Source organism: Pristiophorus japonicus, unplaced genomic scaffold, assembly GCF_044704955.1.
Source record: "Pristiophorus japonicus isolate sPriJap1 unplaced genomic scaffold, sPriJap1.hap1 HAP1_SCAFFOLD_291, whole genome shotgun sequence".
NCBI lineage: Eukaryota > Metazoa > Chordata > Chondrichthyes > Pristiophoridae > Pristiophorus > Pristiophorus japonicus.
This window is the reverse complement of record NW_027252680.1, coordinates 266,558-293,318: the sequence shown is the minus strand read 5'-3', so window position 1 is coordinate 293,318 and position 26,761 is coordinate 266,558. Positions and strand designations below refer to the sequence as shown.

The 26,761-nt window shown below is 45.4% G+C and overlaps 1 protein-coding gene across 1 annotated transcript; it reads right to left on the bottom strand.

The window, feature by feature from the left end:
• Positions 1–4,051: 4,051 nt before the first annotated feature.
• Positions 4,052–12,644, bottom strand: LOC139248756 (probable G-protein coupled receptor 139). The gene is made up of 2 exons (XM_070872178.1): positions 12,578–12,644; positions 4,052–4,962 (listed from the first exon to the last, which is right to left on the bottom strand). The coding sequence occupies exons 1-2, from the start codon at positions 12,642–12,644 to the stop codon at positions 4,052–4,054; spliced, it is 978 nt and encodes a 325-aa protein (XP_070728279.1).
• Between the last annotated feature and the right edge of the window lie 14,117 nt (positions 12,645–26,761).

Below are 26,761 nucleotides of genomic sequence, written 5' to 3'. Positions count from 1 at the left end.
GCAGTTACAGATATTTATCAGGAAGGCCAATGGTATCTTGGCCTTTATTGCAAAGTGGATGGAGTACAAAATCAGGGATGTCTTGCTACAGTTGTACAACGTATTGATGAAGCGACACCTGGAATAGTGCGTGCAATTTTGGTTTCCATAATTACGAAAGGAAAAACTTGCTTTGGAGGCAGTTCAGAGATGGTTCACTCGGTTGATTCTGGGGATGGGGTAGTAGACTTATGAGAAAAGGTTGAGTAAGTTGGGCCTCTATTCATTGCAGTTCAGAAGAATGCGAGGTGATCTTATTGAAACGTATAATATTATGAGGGGGCTTGACAAGGTGGATGCAGAGAGGATGTTTCCACTGATGCGGGAGACTAGAACTAGAGGGCATGATCTTAGAATAAGGTGCCCCCCCATTTAAAACTGAGATGAGGAGGAATTTCTTCTCTCAGAGTCTTGTAAATCTATGGAATTTGCTGCCTCGGAGAGCTGTGAAAGCTGGGACATTGAATACACTTAAGACAGAGATAGACAGTTTCTTGAGCGACAAGGAGATAAGGGGTTATGGGAAGTGGGCGGGAATGTGGAGCTGAGTCCAGGATCATATCAGCCATTATCTTATTGCATGGCGGAGCAGGATCGAGGGGCAGAATTGTCTACTCCTGTTCCTATTTCTTATGTACTCATGTAATTATGTTAATGAGAAATTGACCAGAATGGTTCCCGGAATATGGTCCTTTAGTTACGTGGAGAGACGGGAGATGCTGGAGTTGTTCTCCTTAGAACTGAGATGGTTAAGGGAGATTTACCAGAATTGCTCCAGGGATGGGGGATTTCAGTTATGTGGAGAGATTGTAGAAGCTGGGTATATTGTCCTCAGAGCAGAGAAGGCTAAGAAGAGATTCAATAGACGTCTTCAAAGTCCTAAATAGTTTCAATAAAGTGCTAAAGGAGCAAATGTTTCCAATGACATGTGGGTCGGTAACCAGAGGACAGAGATTTAATGTGATTGGCAAAAGAATCAGAAACGACTAAAGGAAGATTTTGTTTAAACAGCGAGATGTTTTGATCTGGAATGAACTGTCTGAAAGGGAGGAGGAAGCAGATTCAATAGTATCTTTCAAAAGGGAATTTGCGAAAAATATTTGAAGTAAAAAAGAAACAGGGGATAGAGCAGAGGAGTGGGATTAATTGGAAATCTCTACCAAAGAGACAGAGCCGGCACGATTTGCCGAATGGACTCTCCCTGCACTGTACATTTCTATGATTCTACGATCACCTACACCTTAGCAAATAAGAAACTGAATGGGCCAGAAGATCAAAGTGAATTGTGGTTCAGGTGAACAAATCATTATAAACTGTATCACAGGTCAGCAAAGCGATTCAAATGAAACAGTGAATTAGGGTTTATTTCTCAGCCAATTTAAATCAAAAGCAGCGAAACTGGCAAAGGTGAGAAGTGATGTTCCACAAGCATCGGTGCTGGGAACACTCCTGTTCAACATTTACATAACCAATTCGGACTCGGGAAGCGGGAGTGAAATTTCAAATTTTGTGGATGCTTGCACAATGGGCGTGTATCGTTAACACTGTGGAGCTAAGCGGCAAAAAACATTGAATACATTAATAAACTTGCAAACTGGGCGTGTAAATTGCAAAGGAACTTCTGTTGTGTATCTGTCAAGCATGCACTCCCATGTTCCACCACCAGGGAGCGCATCCCCTGAAGTCCCAAGGGATCCCAGCATACCTTGGGAGCACTCTATATAAGCCGGCCTCTAAGGCCTGTTCCTCACTCTGTAGTGTCTTAATAATGACTTAGGTCACTGTTACTTTAATCTCACTGTGTGCAGTCTCATCTGTGTTCGGAACACAATACATCAAAATAGAGGAGTGTGAGTTGGTGCGTTTTAATAGGAAGAATATGAAAGTGACATTCTCCTTGGAAAATAATTATCGAAACAGGAATGAGGAACAGAGGGATGGGACAGTACATTTACACCAATCACTAAATGCAGCGCTGGAGGTTCATCAATCCATAAAAAACAAAGAACAGGCTTTTGTTCGTGTCTCGAGGGATAGAATTGTAAAACATTGAAGTTATGTAAACTTGATTGGATCCTTGGTGTAAATATTATAAAATGACATCGCGGCACTGGAGAAGGTGCAAAGTGTATTTCCTGGAATGATAGCAGAACTGAGAGGGTGTACATATCAGGAAATGTTGAACAGGCCGTGGCTCTTTTGTTTAGCAAAGAGAAGACTGAGGGATGGTCAGATTGTGTCTTTCAGGATATGAAAGGCTTTGATAGGGGAGAGGGAGAAAATATGTTTCCACTTGTGGGAGATACCAAAACTCAGGGACATAGATTGAAGACAGCCATTAATAAATCCAACAGGGAATAAAGGACATCTTGACATCGAGGCACAAAAGGAGGTTTTAGCAAATAATCTTCATCAAATATTTAGTCTTAAGGGGAATCTTAATGGAGGAGGAGAGTTAGAGACGAATAGAGGTTTAGGGAGGGAATGCTAGAGCTTGGGACCTAGACAGCTGAAGGAGGAGGAGAGTTCGTGAGGTGGAGAGGTTTAGGGAGAGAATCCCAGAGCTTGGGACCTAGGCAGCTGAAGGAGGAGGAGAATTAGAGGTGGAGAGGTTTAGGGAGAGATGCCCAGAACTTGGGACCCAGGTTGCTGAAAGCAGGCCTGCCATTGGTGGAGAAGTTTAAATCGGGGATGTGCAATCTGCCAGATTTGGAGCAGCACAGAGATCTCAGGAGGACGAAGTACTGGTGTAGGTTGCAGAGGCCATGAAGTGATTTGAAAACAAGAATGATCATTTTAAAATTGAGGCGCTGTCGGACAGGGAGCCAATGTAGGTCAGCGAGCACAGGTGTGATGGGGTATTGCGATAAGGTGCAAATCAGGGGCACAGGCAGCAGAGTTTTGGATGAGCTGAGGTATATGGATGGTGGGAGATTGGAAGCCACCCAGGAGAGCATTGGAGGAGTCATATCTAGAGCTGGTAAAGGCACGGATGAAGTTTTGAGCAGCAAATTAACTGTAACAGAGGCACAAAGATGCCGTCCTGGTGCAGGAGTGGATATGGGGACGGAAGACCATCTCCTGCTCAAATAAGACGCTCAGGTTGCGAACGGCTGGGTTCAGCCTTAGACTGCTGACAGGAAGAGGGATGGAGTCGGTGGCTAGGGCAATGGATATGGTGATGGGAGCCACTAGTACGGTCTCACAAATGTTTGGTTGGACTGCCCCAGAACTGAAAGATTACAGTTATCAGGAACGATTGAACAGGTTGTGCTTGGTTCCTGTAGAAGACAGAGAACATAGAGGAGTCCTGATCGAAGTCTTGTAAATTATGATTGTTTTGGACCGGGTCGATGGTGACAGAAAAGTTTATACTCGTGGGAGCATCCAAATCTGTGGAACCATAAATGCAAGATAATCACGAATAACACCAATAGGGAAATAAAGAACAATGTATTTACTCAGAGAGTGGTTAGAATGTGTAATTCCATACGTCAGGAAGTGGTTGAGATACATAGCTCAGATGCTGTCAAAGGGAAACTAGACGAGTAAATGAGAGAACATAAAATAAAAGATATGCTGAGAGGCTGAGACGACGTTTTTGCAATGGGAGGAGACTGGTCTGGAGCATATTCACCAACACAGACTAGTCGGGCCGAACTATATGTTTCTGTGCTGTCTATTCTATGTACTGTATCCTCTGAACTACACCTCCACTCTGCCGACCTAACTATTGACGAGCCTCTCACTCTGGAACCTGCAATGAATTCCTTCACTAAATAGCTGCAGTGACCCTTTACAGAAGAACTCTGACAGAATGCAACAAGCTCGTGGTGCTGACCAGAAAGACAAGGTGGGACATGTCAATCAGAAATAGTGCCGTGTCCTAAACAGGTCGCTGGGTGTATTATCAGATCACCAGCCATTCCTGGTGTAATTCAGGGGATGGAAGTCTGGGGCTAAATATTATATTCCTGGACTGGAAACACTGGGACCCGCCTCTGGCCTGTGCTCAGTTGTTCTGTTTATTAATTAAATGTATAATTGAGGTAAACGGATATTTCACCGCGCTCTTCAACTGCTCTCTGAACTTGGACTGGGTCACCCCGTAAATAAATGTGTTTGTGCAGCAACTTAAATTCCGCAGTATATATCCGACTTGTCGAAAGGTATATAAAGAAACATTGTAATCAGTGGGAATTATTCCTGCAATGCTATAATATAAGAATTCTATAACAAATATCAGCCACAGCAGTATGAAGCTACCGGATATGGTGAAGAGTAAAATGACAGACTTCCTCCTGCTCTCCATCTCTGGGTCACTGCCATTCCCCCCCTTGCTCTCACCCCTCAGTCCCTTCCGGACTCGACTGGCCACTGTAATGTGTCTGACTGTCAGAGCGTTGAGCAACAAAATTACAGCGAATGGGAGCAGTGGGGTTAATACCGTATCAAACCAGTCAAATCCCAGCCATCCGGGATCAGTATAATAGGCTGGCATTGAATAACAGAACCACTGAACATTGTCGATTATATATCCAGGTACAATTGTAAAGTAGAAGGGAACGTTTTTTGAAGAGAGCAGAATGCAGCTTGTTGCCAGGACCACAGCCGCAGTTCTCCCGGTGCAATATTTGGTTTTCAGCTTCTGCCAACAAATGGCCACAAATCGATCAAAGGTGAAAGCGACGGTGAACCAGACAGAACAGTCAGTGGCTACACAGGACAGGAGACGTATAACGCGACACACAGGGGTGATATCCAGGAAAGACCACGGGAAATAATACCAACTGATCCGGTACAGTATGACCACAGTGATGACCACCAGTAGATCCGCCGCTGCCATGGCAACCAGGTAGCGAGTGGTGCAGGTGGACAGACCGCACTTTCCCCGGGACAGGACCACAATCGCCACTAAATTCACTGTAATAAACAGAAGGGAAAAGAGACAGTCAATTATTGGTCACACATTGTCGGTGACTGAGCCCAGACAGTAAGGCCTGTCATTTCGCACAAAAACAGTCGGTGGACATCGGCTCAGGAGTTAACATGTAACGTATATCATCCCAATGCAACCTACCTCCAACCCGCTACTTCCCAGTTTAGCAGAGACGGGGCAGTGGGAGGGAAGCCGAGCCACCCCAGCGGGCAAGTCGGCAACATTAATGGTAACATAGAAAGATAGAAAACAATTGCAGGAGTGGGCCATCCGGCCCTTCGAGCCTGCACCACCATTCAATAAGATCATGGCTGATCATTCCCTCTTTACCCCTTTCCTGCTTTCTCTCCATAACCCTTGATCCCTTTAACCATAAGGGCCATAACTAACTCCCTCATAAATATATCCAATGAACTGCCATCAACAAAACCATGTGGCAGGGAATTCCACTGGTTAACAATTCTCTGAGTGAAGAAGTTTCTCCTCATCTTGGTTCTAAATGGCTTACCCCTTATCCTTAGACTGTGTCCCCTGGTTCTGGACTTCCCCAACATCGGGAACATTCTGAAACTATGACCCCTAGTTCTAGATTCCGCTACGAGGGGCAACACCCTCTCTGCATCTACCCTGTCGAGCCCCCTTAGAATCTTATACGTTTCAATAAGATCACCGCTGATTCTTCTAAACTCCAACGATTATAGGCCCAGCCTGCTCAACATTTGCTCGTAAGACAAGACCTTCATCTCAGGAACCAGCCTGGTGAACCTTCGCTGAACAGTGCATGGTCACTGCAGGAAGATAATCAACCAGTGGGGATCGGGGACCGGGGAACCACCCCACTACTGTAGCCCCTCAGCCCGCGTTATTGACTCAACTGGTCACTGTCTCCATGACTCTGCCTCCTCCCTCCTCTCCTACCCATTCCACACTAGGTTACAGGCCCACAGGATCAGGACCACAGAAGGCGGGTATCTTCATCTCAGAAAAAGGAAGACATGTTGTAAGCACTGGTGTGGGAGGTGGCATCATCGGAACAGATGCAACGCAGGCAGCGACACTCGGAGAATGTAATAGAGTCCTTCCCGCAAGCTGGGTGAGAGGTCATATCATCAAGGTAGCTGGAGCACTCTGCCGGATTATGGTAGATATTTGTCGAGAGCCTGTCCTCAGAAATGGACTTAGAGATGTCGAGGAAGGGGAGGGTAGTGTCAGACGGAGTATGTGAAGGAGACAGAGGGGCGTAAATTAGAAGCAAGGTTGACTGCATAATTAGAATAATGATTATTAATAATATTAATAATAACTATATTATTAATAGTAATAACAATAACTTTTATTTATATCACGCGTTTAATTTAGTTAAACATCCCAAGGTGCTTCAGAACAGTCTTAACAGGACAACACAGAAACATGGGACACCGAGATAAAAAATAAGAAATTAAAGCACATGACCAAAAGCTTGGTAAAAGAGGTTTAAGGAGGGACTTCCAGAGTTTAGGGCCCAAACAGCTGAAGGTAAGGCCACTGATGGTTGAGCAGTATAATGAGAGATGTTCGAAAGGGCAGCATTTGAAGAGCGGAGATACCTTGAGGGGTTATGATGCAGAATACGATTGTAGAGATAGGGAGGTGCAAGGCCATGGAGAGATTTGTGAACAAGGATGATCATTTTCAAAATCGAAGCGTTCATTAACCGGGAGCCAATGTATGTCAGAAAGCACAGAGCTGAGGTGATGGCTGATCATGACTTTGTGCGAGTTAGGACATTTTCCACGTCATGACTAGAAAATGAAATTGCGCGAACACAGTCATCAATGTACCTGAACAATATGTGAAGGAGGGGACCGGAGTAGAATTGGAACAACGAAGGTTCCCTGTATCCCAAGAAAAGGCAGCATAGCAAGGGACCATCCGAGCTCCCATACCAGGACCATTGGAGAGTGGAGATAGAATATTGTTCAGACCAGAGGTCCAGCACTTGTACTTTCAGCAGGGGCAGTGCACTGGGGTCAGGATCAGGATCAGCAACCTGCAAGGGTTTTCATTCCCAGCCCAAAGCCGGTGAGGGCGAGACGACTTCCAGTGTGAATGGCGAGTGAATTAAATTGTAAATGGGGCACTCAGAATGTATCAGCGGCGATAGGCGCAGGGAAACTCGCCATCCGCTGCGAGTTTCAGGGATGCTCGGGTTTACTGTACAATTGGACCATTTTCCAGACCTCGGGAGCCTACAGTCAACAAAGGCAGACTTTGATGGCAAAGTCCAACATTGCCTTCAGTGTGTCTGTGCAGACTTCGGACGCCTGAGGAAGAATGTGTTTGAAGACCAGGACCTCAAACCCAGGACAAAGCTCATGGTCGACAGGGCAGTAGTGATACCGGCCCTCCTATATGGTTCAGAGACATGGAATATTTACAGCAGACACCACAAAGCACTGGAGAAGTACCAACGCAGTCTCCGCAATTTCCTGCAAATTAATTGGCCGGAGTGGCACACCAACATCAGTGTTCTCGGTCAGGTTAATATCCCCAGCAGCGAAGCATTGACCACATTCGATCAGCTCCGTTGGACGGGCCACATCGTTGGCATGCCTGACATTAGATTCAAAAAGGCAAACGCTCCACACGGTGATTCGTTATTGTAAGCGAGCCACAGGTGGGCAGAGGAAACCTACCATGACACACTCCAAACCTCTTTTAATAATTGCAACGGCCCCTCCTATACCTGGTAATCCCTGGCCTAGACAGCCCAAGTGGAGGAAAAGCATCCGTGCGGTGCAGAGCACATCGAGTCTTATCGCCCAGAGCAAGCAGAAGCCAAGCGTAGATACTGGAAGGAGTGCGCAGCAACCCGGGCACCCCACACTGCCGTTCGGTCAACCAGCGTCTGCCCGATTTGTGAGAGAGAATGCAGGTCATGCATTGGATTCTTCAGCACTCTGGGAAATAATTGTTCGTATGGAATCGAGTCATCCTCGAGTCCGAGGGTACGCCTCAGAAGCGGAAGTAGAATAAATAGTGACCCACACTGAGTACGTCCGACAGTGAAAGACACTCCCAGTAATATATGGTCACTGGTTATGGTGTTCCACACCGGTTAGTGACCCACACTGAGTATATCCCACAGTGACACACACTCCCAGTAATACTTGGTCAATGGTGTACAGTGTTCCACACCGGTTAGTGACCCACACTGAGTATATCCTACCGAGATCACATTCCCAGTAATACATGGTCAATGGTGTACGGTGTTCCACACCGGTTAGTGACCCAAACTGAGTATATCCTACAGAGATCACATTCCCAGTAATACATGGTCAATGGTGTACGGTGTTCCACACCGGTTAATGACCCACACTCAGTATATCCGACAGTGACACACACTCCAAGTAATATGTGGTCACTGGGTTATGGTGTTCCACACCGGTTAGTGACCCATACTCAGTATATCCTACAGTGACACACACTCCGAGTAATACGTGGTCACTGGGTTATGGTGTTCCACACCGGTTAGTGACCCACACTCAGTATATCCTACAGTGACACACACTCCAAGTAATATGTGGTCACTGGGTTATGGTGTTCCACACCGGTTAGTGACCCACACTGAGTATTTCCCACAGTGACACACACTCCCAGTAATACTTGGTCAATGGTGTACAGTGTTCCACACCGGGTAGTGACCCACACTGAGTATATCCTCCAGAGATCACATTCCCAGTAATACATGTTCACTGGGGTATAGTGTTCCACACTGGTTATTGACCCACACTCAGTTTATCCTACAGTGACACACACTCCCAGTAATACATGGTCACAGGGGTACAGTCTTCCACACCGGTTAGTGACCCACACTGAGTATATCCTACAGTGACATACACTCCCAGTAATACATGGTCACTGGGGTATGGTCCTCCACACCGGTTAGTGACCCACACTGAGAACATCCTACAGTGTCATACACTCCCAGTAATAAATGGTCACTGGGGGTACACTGTTCCACACCGGTTAGTGACCCACACTCAGTATATCCTACAGTGACACACACTCCCAGTAATACATGGTCACTGGGGTATGGTGTTCCACACCGGTTAGTGACCCACACTCAGTTTATCCTACAGTGACACACACTCCGAGTAATACATGGTCACTGGGGTATGGTGTTCCACACCGGTTAGTGACCCACACTGAGTATATCCTACCCTGACTCACTCTCCCAGTAATACATGGTCACTGGGTTACAGTGTTCCACACCGGTTAGTGATGCACACTCTGTATATCCTACACCCTCATACACAATCCCAGTAATACATGGTCAATGGGGTATGGTTTTCCACAGCGGTTAGTGACCCACTCTCAGTCTATTCTAAAATGATACATACATACATGGTCACTGGGGTACTGTGTTCCACACCGGTTAGTGACCTGCACTCAGTATATCCTACAGTGACAGTCACTACCAGTAATAAATGGTCACTGGGCAATTGTGTTCCACACCGGTTTGTGAACCACATTCAGTATATCCATCAGTTAGACACACACCCAGTAATACATGGTCACTGGAGTACGGTGTTCCACACTGGTTAGTGACCCACACACAGTACATCCTACAGTGACACACACTCCCAGTAATACATGGTCACTGAGGTACGGTGTTCTACACCGGTTAGTGACCCACACTCAGTATATCCTACAGTGACACACACTCCCAGTAATACATGGTCATTGGAGTATGGTGTTCCACACATATACTAGAACATACGAACATAAGAATTAGGAACAAGAGTAGGCCATCTAGCCCCTCGAGCCTGCTCAGCCGTTCAACAAGATCATGGCTGATCTGGCCGTGGACTCAGCTCCACTTACCTGCCCGCTCCCCATACCCCTTGCTTCCCTTATTGGTTAAAAATCTATCTATCTGTGATTTGAATACATTCAATGAGCTCGCCTCAACTGCTTCCTTGGGCAGAGAATTCCACAGATACACAACCCTCTGGGAGAAGAAATTCCTTCTCAACTCGGTTTTCAGTAGGCTCCCGCGTATTTGGAGGCTGTGCCTCCTAGTTCTAGTCTCCCCGACCAGTGGAAACAACCTCTCTGCCTCTATCTTGTCTATCCCTTTCATTATTTTAAATGTTTCTGTAAGATCACCCCTCATCCTTCTGAACACCAACGAGTAAAGACCCAGTCTACTCAAAATATCATCATAAGTTAACCGCCTAATCTCCAGAATCAGCCTCGTGAATCGTCTCTCTACCCCCTCCAAAGTTAGTATATCCTTCCTTCAGTAATGTGACCAGAACTGCACGCAGTACTCCAGGTGCGACCTCACTAATACCCTATAGAATTGCAGCAGGACCTCCCTGCTTTTGTGTTCCATCCCTCTCGCAATGACGGCCAACATTCCATTCGCCTTCCTGATTACCTGCTCCACCTGCAAACTAACCTTTTGGGATTCATGCACAAGGACCCGCAGGTCCCTCTGCACCGCAGCATGTTGTAATTTCTCCCCATTCAAATAATATTCCCTTTTACTGTTTTTTTTTCCAAGGTGAATGACCTCACACTTTCCGACATTGCACTCCATCTGCCAAGCCTTAGCCCATTCGTTTAACCTCTCTAAATCTCTTTGATGCCTCGATGTGTCCTTGACACAACCCGCATTCCCACTAATCTTAGTGTCATCTGAAAATTTGTTACACTGTTCTCCGTCCCCTCTTCCAGATCATCTATATATATTGTAAACAGTTGTGTTCCCTGCACCGATCCCTTTGGCACTCCACTAACCACCGATTTCCAACCTGAAAAGGATCCATTTATCCAGACTCTCTGCTTTGTGGTAGCCAGCCAATTTTCGATCCATGGTAATACATTTCCTCTGACTCCGCGTAAATGATCACTGGAGAACAGTGTTTCACACTGGTTAGTGACCCACACTCAGGTATCCTAGTGACAGACAGTCCCAGTAACACATGGTTACTGGGATACAGTGTTCGACACCGGTTAGTGACCCACACTGACTATATCCTACAGTGACTCACTCTCCCATTAATACATGGTCACTGAGGTACTGTGTTCCACACCGGTTAGTGACTCACACTCTGTATATCCAACAATCATACACACTCCCAGTAATACATGGTCACTGGGGTATGGTGTTTCACAGCGGTTAGTGGCCTACACTCAGTCTATCCTAAAGTGATACATACTCCCAGCCATACATGGTCACTGGGGTACTGTGTTCCACACCGGTTAGTGACCCACACTAAGTCTATCCTACAGACATACACACTCCAAGTAATACATGGTTACTGGGGTACTGTGTTCCACACCGGTTAATGACCTGCACTCAGTATCTTCTACAGTGACAGACACTACCAGTAATACATGGTCACTGATGTACAGTGTTCCACACCGGTTAGTGACCCACACTCAGTATATCCTACAGTGACACACACTCCAAGTAATACATGGTCACTGGAGTACCGTGTTCCACACCGGTTAGTGACCCACACTCAGTAAATCCTACCGTGACAGACACTCCCAGTAATACATGGTCGTTGTTGTACGGTGTTCCACACCGATATGTGAACCACACTCAGTATATCCTGCAGTGATACACACTGCCAGTAATACATGGTCACTGGGGTACGGTGTTCCACACCGGTATGTGATCCACACTCTGTATATCCGACAGTGATACACACTGCCAGTAATACATGGTCACTGGGGCATGGTGTTCCACACCGGTTAGTGACCCACAATCAGTATATCCTACAGTTACTCATACTCCCAGTAATACATAGTAACTGGGGTACACTGTTCCACACCGGTTAGTGACCCACACTCAGTATATCCTACAGTGCCACCCACTCCCAGCAATACATGTTCACTGGGGTACACTGTTCCACTCTGGTTAGTGACCAACACTCAGTATATCCTACAGGTACACACACTCACATTAATACATGCTCACTGGCGTACTGTGTTCCATACTGGTTAGTGACTCACACTCTGTATATCCTACACTGACAGACAGTCCCAGTCATACACAGTCACTGGGGTACGGGGTTCCACACCGGTTAGTGACCAACACTCAGTATATCCTACAGTTATACATACTCCCAGTAATACATGGTCACTGGTGTATAGTGTTCCACACCGGTTAGTGACCCACACTCAGTATATCCTGCAGTGACTCACACTCTCAGTAAAACATGGTCACTCGGGTATGGTATTCCACACCGGTTAGTGACCCACACACAGTATATCCTACAGTGACACACACTGCCAGTAAAACCTTCTCTCAGAGAGTTGCTGCACTGAGGACTGTTACAACTACACGATGTTCCACTCAAGGCATAACTTGATAATTCAATGAGCCTCTTAGTTGCAAGCAGATGTTTATATTCAAATGAGACAAAGGAATCAAACTGCAGATGTAATTGAGCACAATTGACTTTATAGAATGGTATCACTGATCGTGTGTCTGTATAACAGTGACCACTACACTAACATTTAACATTATCAGTCACAGAGCAAAACCAGAGACCAGTCCATGCAGAGATTTACACAACTTCAATGGTTATAGTCACTTACCAGGAACGCCGGTGACGGCAATGATCATGTAGCATATTTTCCTTGCTAATCTAACAGTCTGATACATTTTCTGTGTGATGCGATGTGCCCCTTCGCTCTGCAGGCAATCTCCCAGTATTATACTCTGTGGAGATACAATCCAGAGCTTTCAATTTATACCCTGCAGAATCACCACAGGGACATTGAGGTTACGACATCGCTCAAATTGGTTATTGTTATAATTTGAACAAACAGATTACGACATTGGAGAAAAGTCCCTGTTGTGATGGAATACATTTGGAGTTGAAATTGGAAAAAACAAAGACTGGACAATTCTGATTATATCCATTAACAAATGAAGATTGCCTTCTATATTCCTGCCAGCAACAGATTGTTGTTTGAAACAACATCAGGCCCATATCTAGATATGATATTGATCCACTGATGACTTTCACTCTGCTATGGCCATTCAGAAACTACATTCCAAATGTTCAAATGCCCCCTCAATTTTACTCTACTGCAACCTAGGATGGAGCAGCCTTCCTTAAATGCAGCCATTCAGTGAAAATATTTAAGTGAATCATTTGTGTCAATCGTCCTCAAACTAATTCAGCTCCACAAACTAATACAGACCCTCAAACCAATACAGTCCCTCAAACTAATACAGGCGCTCAAACTAATACAGTCCATCAAACTTATACAGTCCACGATGCCACACCACAGAGGGGGCTGTGTTGGGAAACCGTGGTAGTAACTACAACAGGTGCTATATAAGGCTGAAGGCAGTCTGGAGATGAACACTAAAGGACGAATGTCACAGCAGTTAGATTTACACAAGACCGTGTGTAGTCAGTGATTTTTGTGCTACATACACCACAGTATTAGTTTGATGGATTGTATTAGTTTGAGGGGCTGTATTAGTTTGAGGGTCTGTATTAGTTTGATGGACTGTATTAGTTTGAGGGACTGAATTAGTTTGAGGGACTGTATTTGTTTGATGGACTGCATTAGTTTGAGGGCCTGCATTAGTTTGAGGATCTGTATTAGTTTGATGGACTGTATTAGTTTGATGGACTGTATTAGTTTGAGGTTCTGTATTAGTTTGATGGTCTGTATTAGTTTGAGGGTCTTTATTAGTTTGATGGTCTGTATTAGTTTGAGTGAATGTATTAGTTTGATGGATTATATTTGTTTGCTGGACTGTATTAGTTTGAGGGTCTGTATTAGTTTGAGGGTCTGTATTAGTTTGAGGGACAGTATTAGTTTGATGGACCGTATTAGTTTGAGGGCATCTTTTAGTTTGATGGATTGAATTAGTTTGATGGACTGTATTTGTTTGAGGGACTGTATTAGTTTGACGGACTGTATTAGTTTGATGGTCTGTATTAGTTTGAGAGACTGTATTAGTTTGATGGACTGTGTTAGTTTGAGGGACTGTATTAGTTTGAGGGACTGTATTAGTTTGAGGGACTCCATTAGTTTGAGGGACAGTGTTAGTTTGAGGGTCTGTATTAATTTGATGGACTGTATTAGTTTGAGGGACTGTATTAGTTTGAGGGGTTGTATTTGTTTGATGGACTGTATTAGTTTGAGGGGCTGTATTTGTTTGATGGAATGTATTAGATTGAGGGTCTTTATTAGTTTGAGGTCTGTATTATTTTGATGGACTGTATTATTTGAATGCACTGTATTATTTTGAGGGTCTGTATTAGTTTGAGGGAATGTATTAATTTAAGGGGAAGTATTAGTTTGATGGATTGTATTCGTTTGATGGACTGTATTAGTTTGATAGTTTGATGGACCGTATTAGTTTGAGGGGATGTAGTAGTTTGATGGACTGCATTAGTTTGAGGGGCTGTATTAGTTTGAGGGACTGTATTAGTTTGAGGGTCTGCATAAGTTTGAGGGACTGTATTAGTTTGATGGACTGCATTAGTTTGAGGGGCTGTATTAGTTTGAGGGACTGTATTATTTTGAGGGTCTGTATTATTTTGATGGACTGTATTATTTGAATGCACTGTATTATTTTGAGGGTCTGTATTAGTTTGAGGGGATGTAGTAGTTTGATGGACTGTATCAGTTCAAGCATCCACCGTACCAGCCTGCTTCAAATCGTGCAGCAGAGCGCAGAGTACAAATTATAAAACGTGCCCTCATCAAACGGATTTTCATCCAAATCCAGGAAAGACATTTGTCATTAGTCCACAAATTGCTTAATTTTCTTATTGTGAGCGTAATACTCCTAATGCAACGACTGGTAGAACACCAGCAGAGTTCTTTCTCAAACAACAGCCACGAACCAGATTATCGTTGTTAAATCTAAACACGGCATGATCCGTCGACGAGAAACAATTAAGACAGGAAGAGAATCATGATAGAGTAGAGTAATAGAGAGAAGAATGAAGTTGTGAAATTAAATCAGAAGTGCATAATATGTAAGCTTCACCATAAATCGTTCATGTGTTTACGAGGAAGAGTGGTGAAGAGATGTGGTCTTCTCACATATTTGTTATGTTTGATCATGAACAGGTTAGTTTGGGTCACATTGATCATATTCTACCTACAGATGTGGAAGGAGTTGAAGGTTGGAATGATTCGATTATTTCCGACTCATCAGGTAGATTTGATACAACTAGAATTCAATAGCATATCATACATCAAATGCACTGGAAACAAGACCAATGGAAAGTCAGAATTTAATTTGAGTCCGAGTCAGACAGACAAACAGTGTGAAATTGTAGAGAGTTCAAAAGTAATTAAAGGGCTTTCCTTGGAGGAAAACTTTCCTCAGGTTCAGCCCAGAAAGAGTCCAAGTTGGTCATCATGTTTCGAAGCGTCTGATCAAGAGCGAAGGTATCCTACGTGAAATAGAACACAAGGGGTTAAGCTTGATTTGTAAACATAGCAAAATTAGTGCATATGTTTTGCCTATATATTCATTCAAATAATCTCCTCCCTCTCTCTCTCCCTTTCTCTCTCTCCCAGACACTCTCTTTGCCACTCCCTGTCTCTCTCTTTCCGTCTCTCGATCTTTTCCAGACTCTGGCACTATCTCTATCTGTCTCGATCTCTCTGTCTCTCCCAGAATCTCTTCAACTCTCTCCAAGTCACGATTTAGCTCTCTCCAAGTCACGATTTAGTTGACTCTGTCTCTTCCTCTGTCAATCTATCTGTCTATCTTTCTGTCTTGCTCAGTCTAACTTTGTCTATGTCCGTCATTCTCTCTGTCTCCCTCTCTCTGGCTCGCTCTTCTCTGTCTCGGACGCTCTCTGATTGCCTTTCTGTACCTGCATCTCTCAGTCTGTCTCAAACTATCTATCTCTCTTTGTCTGTCTCATTCTTTGTGTCTGTCTCGCTGTCTTTCTCTTCCTGTTTCTCTGATTGGCACTGTCTGTCAATTTGTCTGTCTCTTTTGCACGCTGCCAATTGTGCTCACAGCTCGATTCCTGCTCTGACAATATTAACAATCTTTAGTCTCGTGATGATCATCCCCGCTTGTCATGCGCGAGGCCAGGATTCAATTCCCTGACGGGGAGGAAATCTTTATAAGATTTCGAATTTTAATCATGTTCTTGGTGTAAAACCTGTCCAGGATCATATAGACAATTGAACATACAACGAGATGAGAGTTTTTCCTGCAATACTTTAGCAAACGGAGACATTTGTGGGACGATGTGCCCTTCTGCTTCAGAGAGATGGTTGATTGAGTTTTAGCAGAGTAGCATTTAAAAAGACTTAGTACTCGTGGCCGGATGGTTAAGGAGATGGATTGATAAATCCATGAAGACTTCCCTGCCGAGTTTCGAATCCTGCCTATAACATTTTTCATTCCGTTTGAAAATTTAACCAAACCCTGCAAAACGAATCAAGCATTGGGTGGAACCACATCCCACAATATTCTGCACTTCCACAATAATTGTTATTGATTTGCAAATATTCACGATACGTATGGACAGAAACAGAGCAAAATTCGGCATACGTAGCGATAGTGATTCTGCCTCTCTATCCTTCTATATGTCTAATTCACTGTGAGTATATCCGGTCGTGGGCGTATATTTTTGATTTTGTTTATGTGTATGTATCTGTGTGTTTCTGTGCCTTTCAGCGTTCATGTGTGTGTCTCTCCCTGCTCTTTGTATGTGTGTCTCTGCATGTTTGTGTGTCTCTCTGTGTTGTCTGTGTGTACCTCTTTAGAGAGCTATATATGTGTTTGTGTGTTTGAATTATGTCACTCTCAGTCTTTCTATCTGTATCTCGCTATCTGCTTCTCTCTGTCTCAATCTTTCAGTCTCACTCTATCTTTCTCTCTTTATCTGTCTCCCTCTCTCTTTTTAACTCTATCTCGTTGTCTGTCTCTCCTTGTTCCAATGTTAGCTGCTGTCTATCAATTTATCTCTGGCTTTCTCACAGTGTCCAGTAGCGTTCAGAGCTAGATTCCTGCGCTGACAAAATACATATCGGTTCATATAGTGGTGAGTATCTCCATCTCTCACACAGGAGATGGGGGTTCAATTCCCCGATGGGGTGGAAGCATTTTTAATATTTCGAATTTTACTTCTGTTTTGAGGTGTCATCATAGGCAGTCCCTTGGAACCGGGGAAGAGTTGCCTCCACTCACAACGTGAATCCTTTGGTGGATGAACAGTACAATTCGAGAGCCACCGACCCTCTCAAAGATGGGACAGACATTCGCAGTGGGAGGCGGGGAGGCGAGGGGTGGTGGGACTGATTTGCCGCACGCACCTAAAGCTGCCGGTGCCTGACCTCTTCACGCTCGCGGCGTTGAGATTCGAAGACAAAAACGCCGTCCTGGATGCACTTCCTCCACTTAGGGCGGTCTTTGGTCATGAATTCCCAGGGGTCGGTGGGGAGGCATTGGCGATGTCCTTGTAACGTTTCCACTTCCCACATTTTGCTCTTTTGCCAAGAAGGAGCTACGCATAGAGCAATTGCTTTGGGAGTACTTGTCAGGCATGCGAACTACGTGGCCTGCCCAGCGAAGCTGATCCAGTATGGTCAGTGCTTCAATGGGGTGATGTTAGCCTTGGCGAGGACACAGATGTTGGTGCGCCTGCCAACCCAGGGGATTTGCAGGATCTTGCGGAGATAGCTTTGGTTATGTAGCTCGAGCGACTTGATGTGTCTTCTATGCATCGTCCATGCACCTGATCCATAAAGGATGGCGAGTATTACGACAGCCCTGTAAACTATGAGCTTGGTGGTAGATTTGAGGGCCTGCTTTTCTAAAACGCTTTTCTTCAGGCGGCCAAAAGCTGCACTGGCGCAGTGGAGGTGATGTTCAATATCCGCATCAATGTCTGTCTTTTTTGATAAAAGGCACCCGAAGTATGGGAGGCAGTGCATGTTGTGGAAGGCCGCGCCCTGAATCTTGAATTTTGGAGGGCAGTGCTGTGTGGCGAAAACAGGCTTGTGGAGGACCATTGTCTTACGGATGATAAGCGTAAAGCCCATGCTTTCATGTGTCTAGGGAAATACATCGACTATATCTGGAGTTCAGATTCAGAATATGCTGCGCAGATGCTGACGTTGTCTGCGTACTGAAGATCAACGCCAGAATTTGTGTTGATTTTGCACCTGCATGGAGATAGCACAGGTTAAGCAGCTTCCGACCGGTTCTGTAGTTTAGTTCAACTCCAGCGGGGCCTTTGATGACTGTGAGGTGGAGCACGGCAGCGAGGAAGATTGAAAAGTGTGTTGGGGCGATGACCCAGCACATGTTGACCCCTTCTGGACGTCAATTTGCTCTGTAATGCAACCACTGGTAAGGATCACGGTCTGCATGTCGTTGTGGAGCAGGTGAAGGATGTTGACAAAGTTTGGGGGCATCCAAACCTGAGGAGGACCATTAGCCATAACGGCTGACAGTGTCAAAGGCCTTTGAAAGTTGGAAAAAGGCCATATCCGTTGTGCCACGTAGGGGACAAAATCAACACTGTGACTCCAGGAGGAGCTCCTCGCGCACAGGAAGAAGACAGTTGAGAAGGGCTCCAGCACCAACTTTCCCAGTGGCGGACAGCAGGGAGATTCCCCTCTAGTTGCTGCAGTCGGTCTTTTCTCCTTTCTTAAAGATGGTTGTGATCACTGCATCTCTGAGATCTCCCGGCATGCTCTACTCCCTCCAAATGAGAGAGATTAGGTCATGTATTCGCGTCAACAGTGCCTCTGCGTCATACTTTAGTGCCTCAGCAGTAATTCCATCCGTAAGCTTGGGCTTGTTATTCTCGAGCAGGTTTATGGCTTTGCGTACCTGATGCAGCCTTCGGGTTTCACTGAGGTTGGGGGCGGATAGCAATCTGCGGGATGGAGTTAAGAAAACTCGAGTCAAAGTCAGAGTCTCGATTGACGAGATATTCAAACTGCTCCTTCCAGCGGCCCCTGACAGCCTCGGTGTCCTTGATGAATGTTTCCACGTTCCTGGCCATGAGTGTGGCGGGTCCTTGGGAGTTTGGTCCGTCGGTGGCCTTGATTGCAATGAAGAATCCTCGCATGTCGTGGCTGTTGGACAGTTGTTGTATCTCCTTGGTTTCTTTACCCATCAACTGTTTATTAGGTGCCGGGTTTTTTGTTGGACCTCAGCCTTAAGCCGTCTGTAATGTTGCTTTGCAGCTCCCGAGTGGCGTTTTTGCTTGAGGCTTAGAAATGCTCTTCGCTTATGATCTACTACGATCTCCTGATCATTTTCATCAAACCAGTGCTGGTATTTTCTGGTTGAGTAACCGTTTCTTCACAGCCACTGGTTATGAAGACCTCGAGGGCAGACCAAGTGCTGTTGGCACATAGCATCTCAGGGTAATCAAGGCACGCCAGATTAGCTGTGAGGCACAGGCTGTATTGGGTTCTCTTAGCTGTGTCTTTATGTGCCCCGACATTAACTTTTTGGCGGCACTGCTTCTATTGTCCCCTCTGCTTTGGGGCTAAGTTTATATTGATGATGGATCTGATTAGGCGATGGTCCGTCCAGCAGTCGTCAGCTCCTGTCATGGCGCCGGTGATGTGCACATCCTTGCGGTCCCTGGCTCGGACGATGACATATTGTAGCAGGTGTCGGTGTTTGGAGCGAGGGTGTTGCCACGATGCCTTATGTTTCTCCCTCTGGCAGTACATGGAGTAGGTGATGAGGAGTTTACGTTCTAGACATTTTGTCAGGAGTAGGTTAACGAAGGAGTTGTCTTTCCCTACCGCCTCTATACCAGTCACGCATCACCAATGGCCGACCCCTGGCATCAAGTCACCCAAGAAGATCAATTTGTCGCTCGTGGGGACGCGGGACAAAGTTGCCTCGTAGTTGGAATAAAAAGCCTCTTGAGCCTCATCCGTTGCGTGTTGGGGCTTATTCACTGAGGACTGTGGCACTTTGGTTCTGGGATACGGTAAGGCGAAGAGTGAGGAGTCGTTCGTTATGCCCACTGGGGGAGTATTTGAAGCTTCAACTAGTTCATTTTAGACGGCGAAGCCGACTCCATGAAGGCAGCGTTCTTCCTCTCACTTTCTTTTCCAGAAAAACGTGCTACCTCCATCATGAGCTCTGGATTCAATTTCTCGAATGGGAGGAAGCATTTTTTAGATGTCGAATATTACCACTGTTCTTAGTGTAGATCTGTATTAAAAATTTCCAGAGTAATATAGAACAGTAACAAATCATAAAGAGGAGAATCTCTCATCCAGAATGTTTCGGCCATTCTGCTGCAGAGAGATGGATGATTGAACCGACACACTGTTTACTGAGAGGCGAGAGTGTTGCCGACCGAGCTACATTTATCAAGGGATATGGAGCAAAGTAGTTTAATTTTATTCGAGATACAGCTCAGCAATTATTTAATGTAATTATTGAACAGACTGGAGGGGCTGAATAGCCGATTCCTGTTGCTATGACTCACCAGTACAGGGCGGTGACTCTAACCACTGAGCCATTGGGAGGATGATCAGGTGGACATGCCGGGGAGAGCACTTGTGAAGAGGCAGCTGACGACAGTGTAAGGGCTTTCAGAATTTAGCTGTCAACTGTCACACATGTAGATTGGGAATATGAGTCACATATCGGAGAGAAAATATTGAATTTTGAACAGCCAGAGTCAGTTCCTTCAAGGAAGGAGAGGAGGGGAACCAATGAGTACAGAACTGAATTCAGCAATACTCTGCACTTAAGGGGAATCTCGAAAAGGCAACCTGTAAGTGTAGAATTGAACTCAGCCTCGCTCAGCAACCTCGCGGGATGAGGTAGAGGGGAACCAGTTAGTGTAGGACTGAACACAGCCAGACTCAGCACATTCAGGGGAGAATAGGGAGGGGGACTAGTGAGTGTAGAACTGAACCTAGACAGAGTCAACTCCTTCAGGGCAGGAGCGGGAGGCGTACTGCTAAGTCTAGAATTCAACGCAACTTTGAAAGATTAAATAATTTGAAAGCGTAGATAGTGAGAAAATATTTCATGTTGTTATGGAGTCCAGAACAGGAAGGCATAAATTGCAATTAGAGATAGGCCTAGGTCCCCTCCCTCTCCTCGCCGTAAGCCGCTGACTCTTGCTGAATTCAGTTGTTCACTCATTGCTTCCCCTCCTGTCCTTCCTTGAAGGAACTGACGCTGGCTGGGTTCAGTTCAACACTCACCATTTTCTCTCCGATATGTGACATATATGTCGAATCTACACGTGTGACACTCGACAGAGAAATTCTGGAAGCTCTTCCCCTGTTCAGAGGTGATGCCAGAAAGCACTTCTTCACAAAAATGGCAGTGAAAATCTGCCACACTCTCTCTCCTCGTCATTGCTTACAACCGCTACACCAAGAAATGCACGACGATCCAGGTCGACTTGAGCTACAGAACATCAACATGTGTCAAATCTAGAAGGCCGTTTTGGACTGTCGCAGAAGTCCTTCTACGATCTGCCATCAGCCTTGAGGATCGAAGGTGAAATATTGAAGAGCTGCGAAATATAGAATGGATTCCTTATCGAGGAGCCAACAGTACAGCTTGAAGGATGAAACCTTCCTCACCAACATTGGACAGACATGAACCTCCTCACAACCGGGCATGTCAGATGCTCCCACCTTCTCAATAGGTGGATAATTAAAGCATTCCCAACATGAGACTGTGGAATTCTTATTCAGACCCTGGAGGACATCATTGGGCACTGCCCTGAGACTAAATTTGCAGGCAGCCTACAAAATATCCTCACTATCACACCGGAAGCTATGGTATGATTTACTTTGCTACTACAATACGAAGGAAGACGTTTTTTTTACCAAATTTCCAAGTTTTGTGTCATGCGCAAATTTTGAGCTTATGGCTCCGAGGTACAGTTCATTAAAATATATGAAGAAGCGCAGTGATCCTAAAACCGCCCATCGGGGGACACTACTTGATACATTCCTTACGTATTCGAAGAGTACCCTATCACCACTGCTCTCTGCTTTCTGTTCCTTACCAATTTTACATCCATGTTACCTTATTATTCCCATGGACCTCCATTTTGCTTACAAGGAGTGCAGCGAAGGTTCACCAGACTGATTCCCGGGATGGTGGGACTGACCTATCAAGAAAGACTATATCAACTGGGCTTGTATTCACTGGAGTTCAGAAGAATGAGAGGGGACCTCATAGAAACGTTTAAAATTCTGACGGGTTTAGACAGGTTAGATGCAGGAAGAATGTGTCCAATGTTGGGGAAGTCCAGAACCAGGGGTCACAGTCTAAGGATAAGTGGTAAGCCATTTAGGACCGAGAGGAGGAGAAAATTCTTCACCCAGAGACTGGTGAACCTGTGGAAATCTCTACCTCAGAAAGTTTTGAGGCCAATTCACTAAATATATTCAAAAGGGAGTTAGATGACGTCCTTACTACTCGGGGGATCAAGGGGTATGGCGAGAAAGCAGGAAGAGGGTACTGAAGTTGCATGTTCAGCCATGAACTCATTGAATGGCGGTGCAGGCTAGAAGGGCTGAATGGCCTACTCCTGCACCTATTTTCTATGTTTCTATGTTCCTATGTTCCTATGCTAATATATTACCCCCAACCGCGTGAACGCAATCAGTTGCTCACAGCAGCATTAGACTTTATTCCCGCTGAAATAATTATAGGATTTAATATATTTAAATATCGAGGAGAGGCAAGGGGGACAATCCAATTCTCCCAAAGATCAATTTCAACAAACGTCATATTTGCAAAAATAATCAGTAGGTCATGGTGTCCAAGGGAATTTTACTTATGAGCGGACCTGTTTCATGGTTCAGGGACAGTGTCTGAATGTAAAGTAATCATTTCGTCATGCTGTGCCAGTGATTTTTTCTTATGAATTTCTACTTGTGTATAATATATGTAGATTATAACATACTTTCTGTTCCATATCTAAAGTGCCGGACCAGATGCGTTAATTTACCCTGTTCAATGATGGAATTAAGAGAGTTTCCAAGGAAAGTAAATGTCTCTGCTCGTTAGTAATTCCAGTTAAATGCAGTCAAAAGGTTCATACAATCTACTTTACAATGTATATTATGTTGAAATATATATAAAACATATTTCAGATCTGCATATTGCTCAGATCAATACATCACTTCCCATCATTTAGTCATTAACCCACCTGACTGTACAAAACTAAGCCATCTTAATCTCACTCCGCGAGGTTGCACTGCGGGAATTGAATTTACTGTGCAGAATTGAAAATACAGACTTTTGAATGGAAGGTTGCGAAGTAATATCAGAATCTGAATACCAGTATTAAAGAGGACAGGTTATTTTCCCGGCCATGGTTGCCTATCTTACTTCATGAAATCACTGATTTTATTGATGGAATTGAAAGGGAGATACTGCATACAGACTGTTGTCCCTCATGGGCAGTATGTTCGGTTTTTGTCAGCTCGGGCTGATTAATGACCTCCTTATGTGAGATAGGTCTCCCCTTATTTTTGTTCCTCGGGGCTTTGCTGAGCGAAGTCCTTGATTAAGGACATTCCACACCAGGTACTATAATGGTTCGTTATAGTTATCTTATCTCAAGTGGATGATGCAAGGCATTCCCGGTCGTGGGCCTCACTAGGTCATTGCTCGGTCAGCCTTAGTCAATAGTTAATTGCTAACTGATTTCCCATCATGCTTGTGCAGCCACTTTATATGTGGCCACTTTAAACCTATATGGGTTTAGATATATTTAGCAGGTGCCTATTGCCTCCAACAGTCCCTCTCCCTCAGGAAGATATCTGTACACTGATATCTCTTAGTCTCTCTTTCTCTCAGGGAGATATCGGTACACTGGCTGGTCTCACAGTACCTGTCCCTCAGGAAGATATCTGTTCACTGACTGGTGTCTGTCAGACACTCTCCCTCAGGGACATATCTGTACACTGACTGGCATCTCTCATCACCTCCCTCTCAGGAAGATATCTGTACAATCACTGGTGTCTCTCAGTAGCTCTCCCTCAGGGTGAAAACTGTACACTGAATGCTATCACTCAATCCATCTCCCTCAGGGAGATATCTGTACTCCGACTGGTGTCTCTCAGTCCCTCTCCCTCAGGGATATACCTGTAAAATGGACTGATGACATCAGTCTCTCTGACTCTCAGGGAGATACCTTTAAACTGGCTGGTCTCTCAGTCCCTATCCCTCAGGGACAGATCTGTACACTGACTGGTGCCTCAGTCCCACTCGCACAAAGACATATGTACACTGAATTGTATCTCTCAGTCCCTCCCTCTCAGGTTGATATCTGTACACTGACTCGTGTCTCTCTGTCCCTCCCTTCCAGGAAGATATATGAAAACTCACTGGTGTCTCTGAGTCCGTCTCCCTCAGGGAGATATCTGTATACTGACTGGTGTCTCAATCCCTCTCCCTCATGGAGATATTTGTACACAGACCGATGTCATTCAGTCCCCTCTCCCTCAGCGAGATATCTGTATACTGATTGGTGGCACGAATTTCCCACTCTCTCAGGAAGGTATCTGTACACTGACTGGTGTATCTCAGTCCACTCACACTCAGGGAGATATCTGTACACCCACTGGTATCTCGCAGTTCCTCTCGCTCAGGGAGATATCTGTACTCTGACTGATGTCTCCCGTCTCTCTGTCTCTCAGGGAGATATCTGTACACTGACTCATCACAGAGTTCCGCTCCCTCAGGGATATATCTGTCCACTGAATGGTGCCACTTTCTCCCTTTCCCTAAGAAAGATATCAGTACACTGACTAATGTCTCTCAGTCTCTCAGGCAGATATCTGTGCACTGACCGGTCTCTCAGCCCATTTCCCTCAGGGACATATCTGTACACTGACTGGTGTCTCTCCGTCCTTCTCCCTCTGGGAGATATCTGTACACTGACTGGTGTCTCTCAGTCCTTCTCGCTATTGGAGATATCTGTATACTGACTGGTCTCTCAGTCCCACTCCCTCAGGGAGATATCAGAACACTGCCTGGTGTAACTCAGTCCCTCCTTCTCACGGAGATATCTGTACACTGACTGGTGTCTCTTTATCCCTCTCCCTCAGGGACATAACTATACACTGACTTGTATCTCTCAGTCCGTCCCTCTCAGGGTGATATCTGTACAATGACTCGTGTCTCTCAGTCCCTCCCTCTCAGGAAGATATCTGCACACTCACTGATGTCTTGTAGTCCCTCTCCTTCAGGGAGATCGCTGTACACTGACTGCTGTCTCTCAATCCCTCTCCGCCAGGGATATATCTGTACACTGACTGATGTCTCGACGTCTCCAATCTCTCAGGGAGATATCTGTGCATTGACTGGTGACGCTCAGTCCATTATCCGTCAGGGAGATATCTGCATTCTGACTGATGTCTCTCCGTCTCTCTGTCTCTCATGGAGATATTTGTACACTGAGTGATTTATCTCAGTCACTCATCCTCAGGGAGATATCTGTACACTGACTGGTGTCTCTCAGTCACTCTCCCTCAGGGAGATATCTGTTCACTGACGGGTATCTCTCATTTCTGCCTCTGAGGGTAATATCTGTACTCTGACTGGTGTCTCTCAATCCCTCACTCTCATGGAGATATCTGTACATTTACTTATATCTCTCATTCCCTCTCCCTCAGGGTGATATCTGTACACTCACCGGTGTCTCTCAGTCCCTTTCTCTCAGGGACATATCTGTACACTGATTGTTGTCTCTCAGTCGCTCGGCGTCAGGACACATCTGTACACTGAATGGTGTCTCTCAGTCCCTCTCTCTCAGGGAGATATCTGCACACTCACCGGTGTCTCTCAGTCCCTTTCTCTCAGGGACATATCTGTACACTGACTGGTATATCTCAGTCCCTCTCCCGCAGCGACATATCTGTACACTGACTGGTGTCCCGCAGCCTTACCTCTCAGGGAGATATCTGTACACTGACTGGTGCCCCGCAGCCTTCCCTCTCAGGGAGATATCTGGACACTGACTGGTGTCTCTCAGTACCTCCCTCACAGGGTGATGTCTGTTCACTGCCTGGTGTCTGTTAATCCCTCTCCCTCAGGGATATATCTGTATACTGACTGGTGTCTTGAAGTCCCCAAGCTCTCAGGGAGATATCTGTACACTTACTGGTCAGTCTCAGTCCACTCTCCGTCAGGGAGATATCTGTACACTTATTGGCGTCACTCAGTTGCTCCCTCTCAGGGAGATATCTGTGCACTGACTGATGTCTCTCAATCTCTCTCCCTAAGAGATATATCTGTACACTGACAGATGACTATCAGTCTCTCAGTCTCTCAGGGAGATATCTGTACACTGACTGGTCTCTCAGTCCATTTCCCTCAGGGACATATCTGTACACTGACTGGTGTCTCTCAGTCCTTCTCCCTCTGGGAGATATCTGTATACTGACTGGTCTCCCAGTCCCTCTCCCTCAGGGACATATCAGAATATTGAGTTGCATCTCTCAGTCCCTCCCTCTCAGAGTGATATCTGTAAACTGACTGGTGCGTCTCAGTCCAACTCCCTGAGGTAGATATCTGTACACAGAGGGGTGTCTCTCAGTCCCTCCCTCTCACAGAGATATCTGTAAACTGACTGGTGTCTCTCAGTCACTCTCCCTCTCACTGAGGTACCTGTACACTGACTGGTGTCTCTCAGTCCCTCTGTTTGAGGGACATATCTGTACACTGACTGTATCTCTCAGTCCCTCTCCCTCAGGGAGATATCAGTACACTGACTTGTATCTCTCAGTCCCTCCCTCTCAGAGTGATAT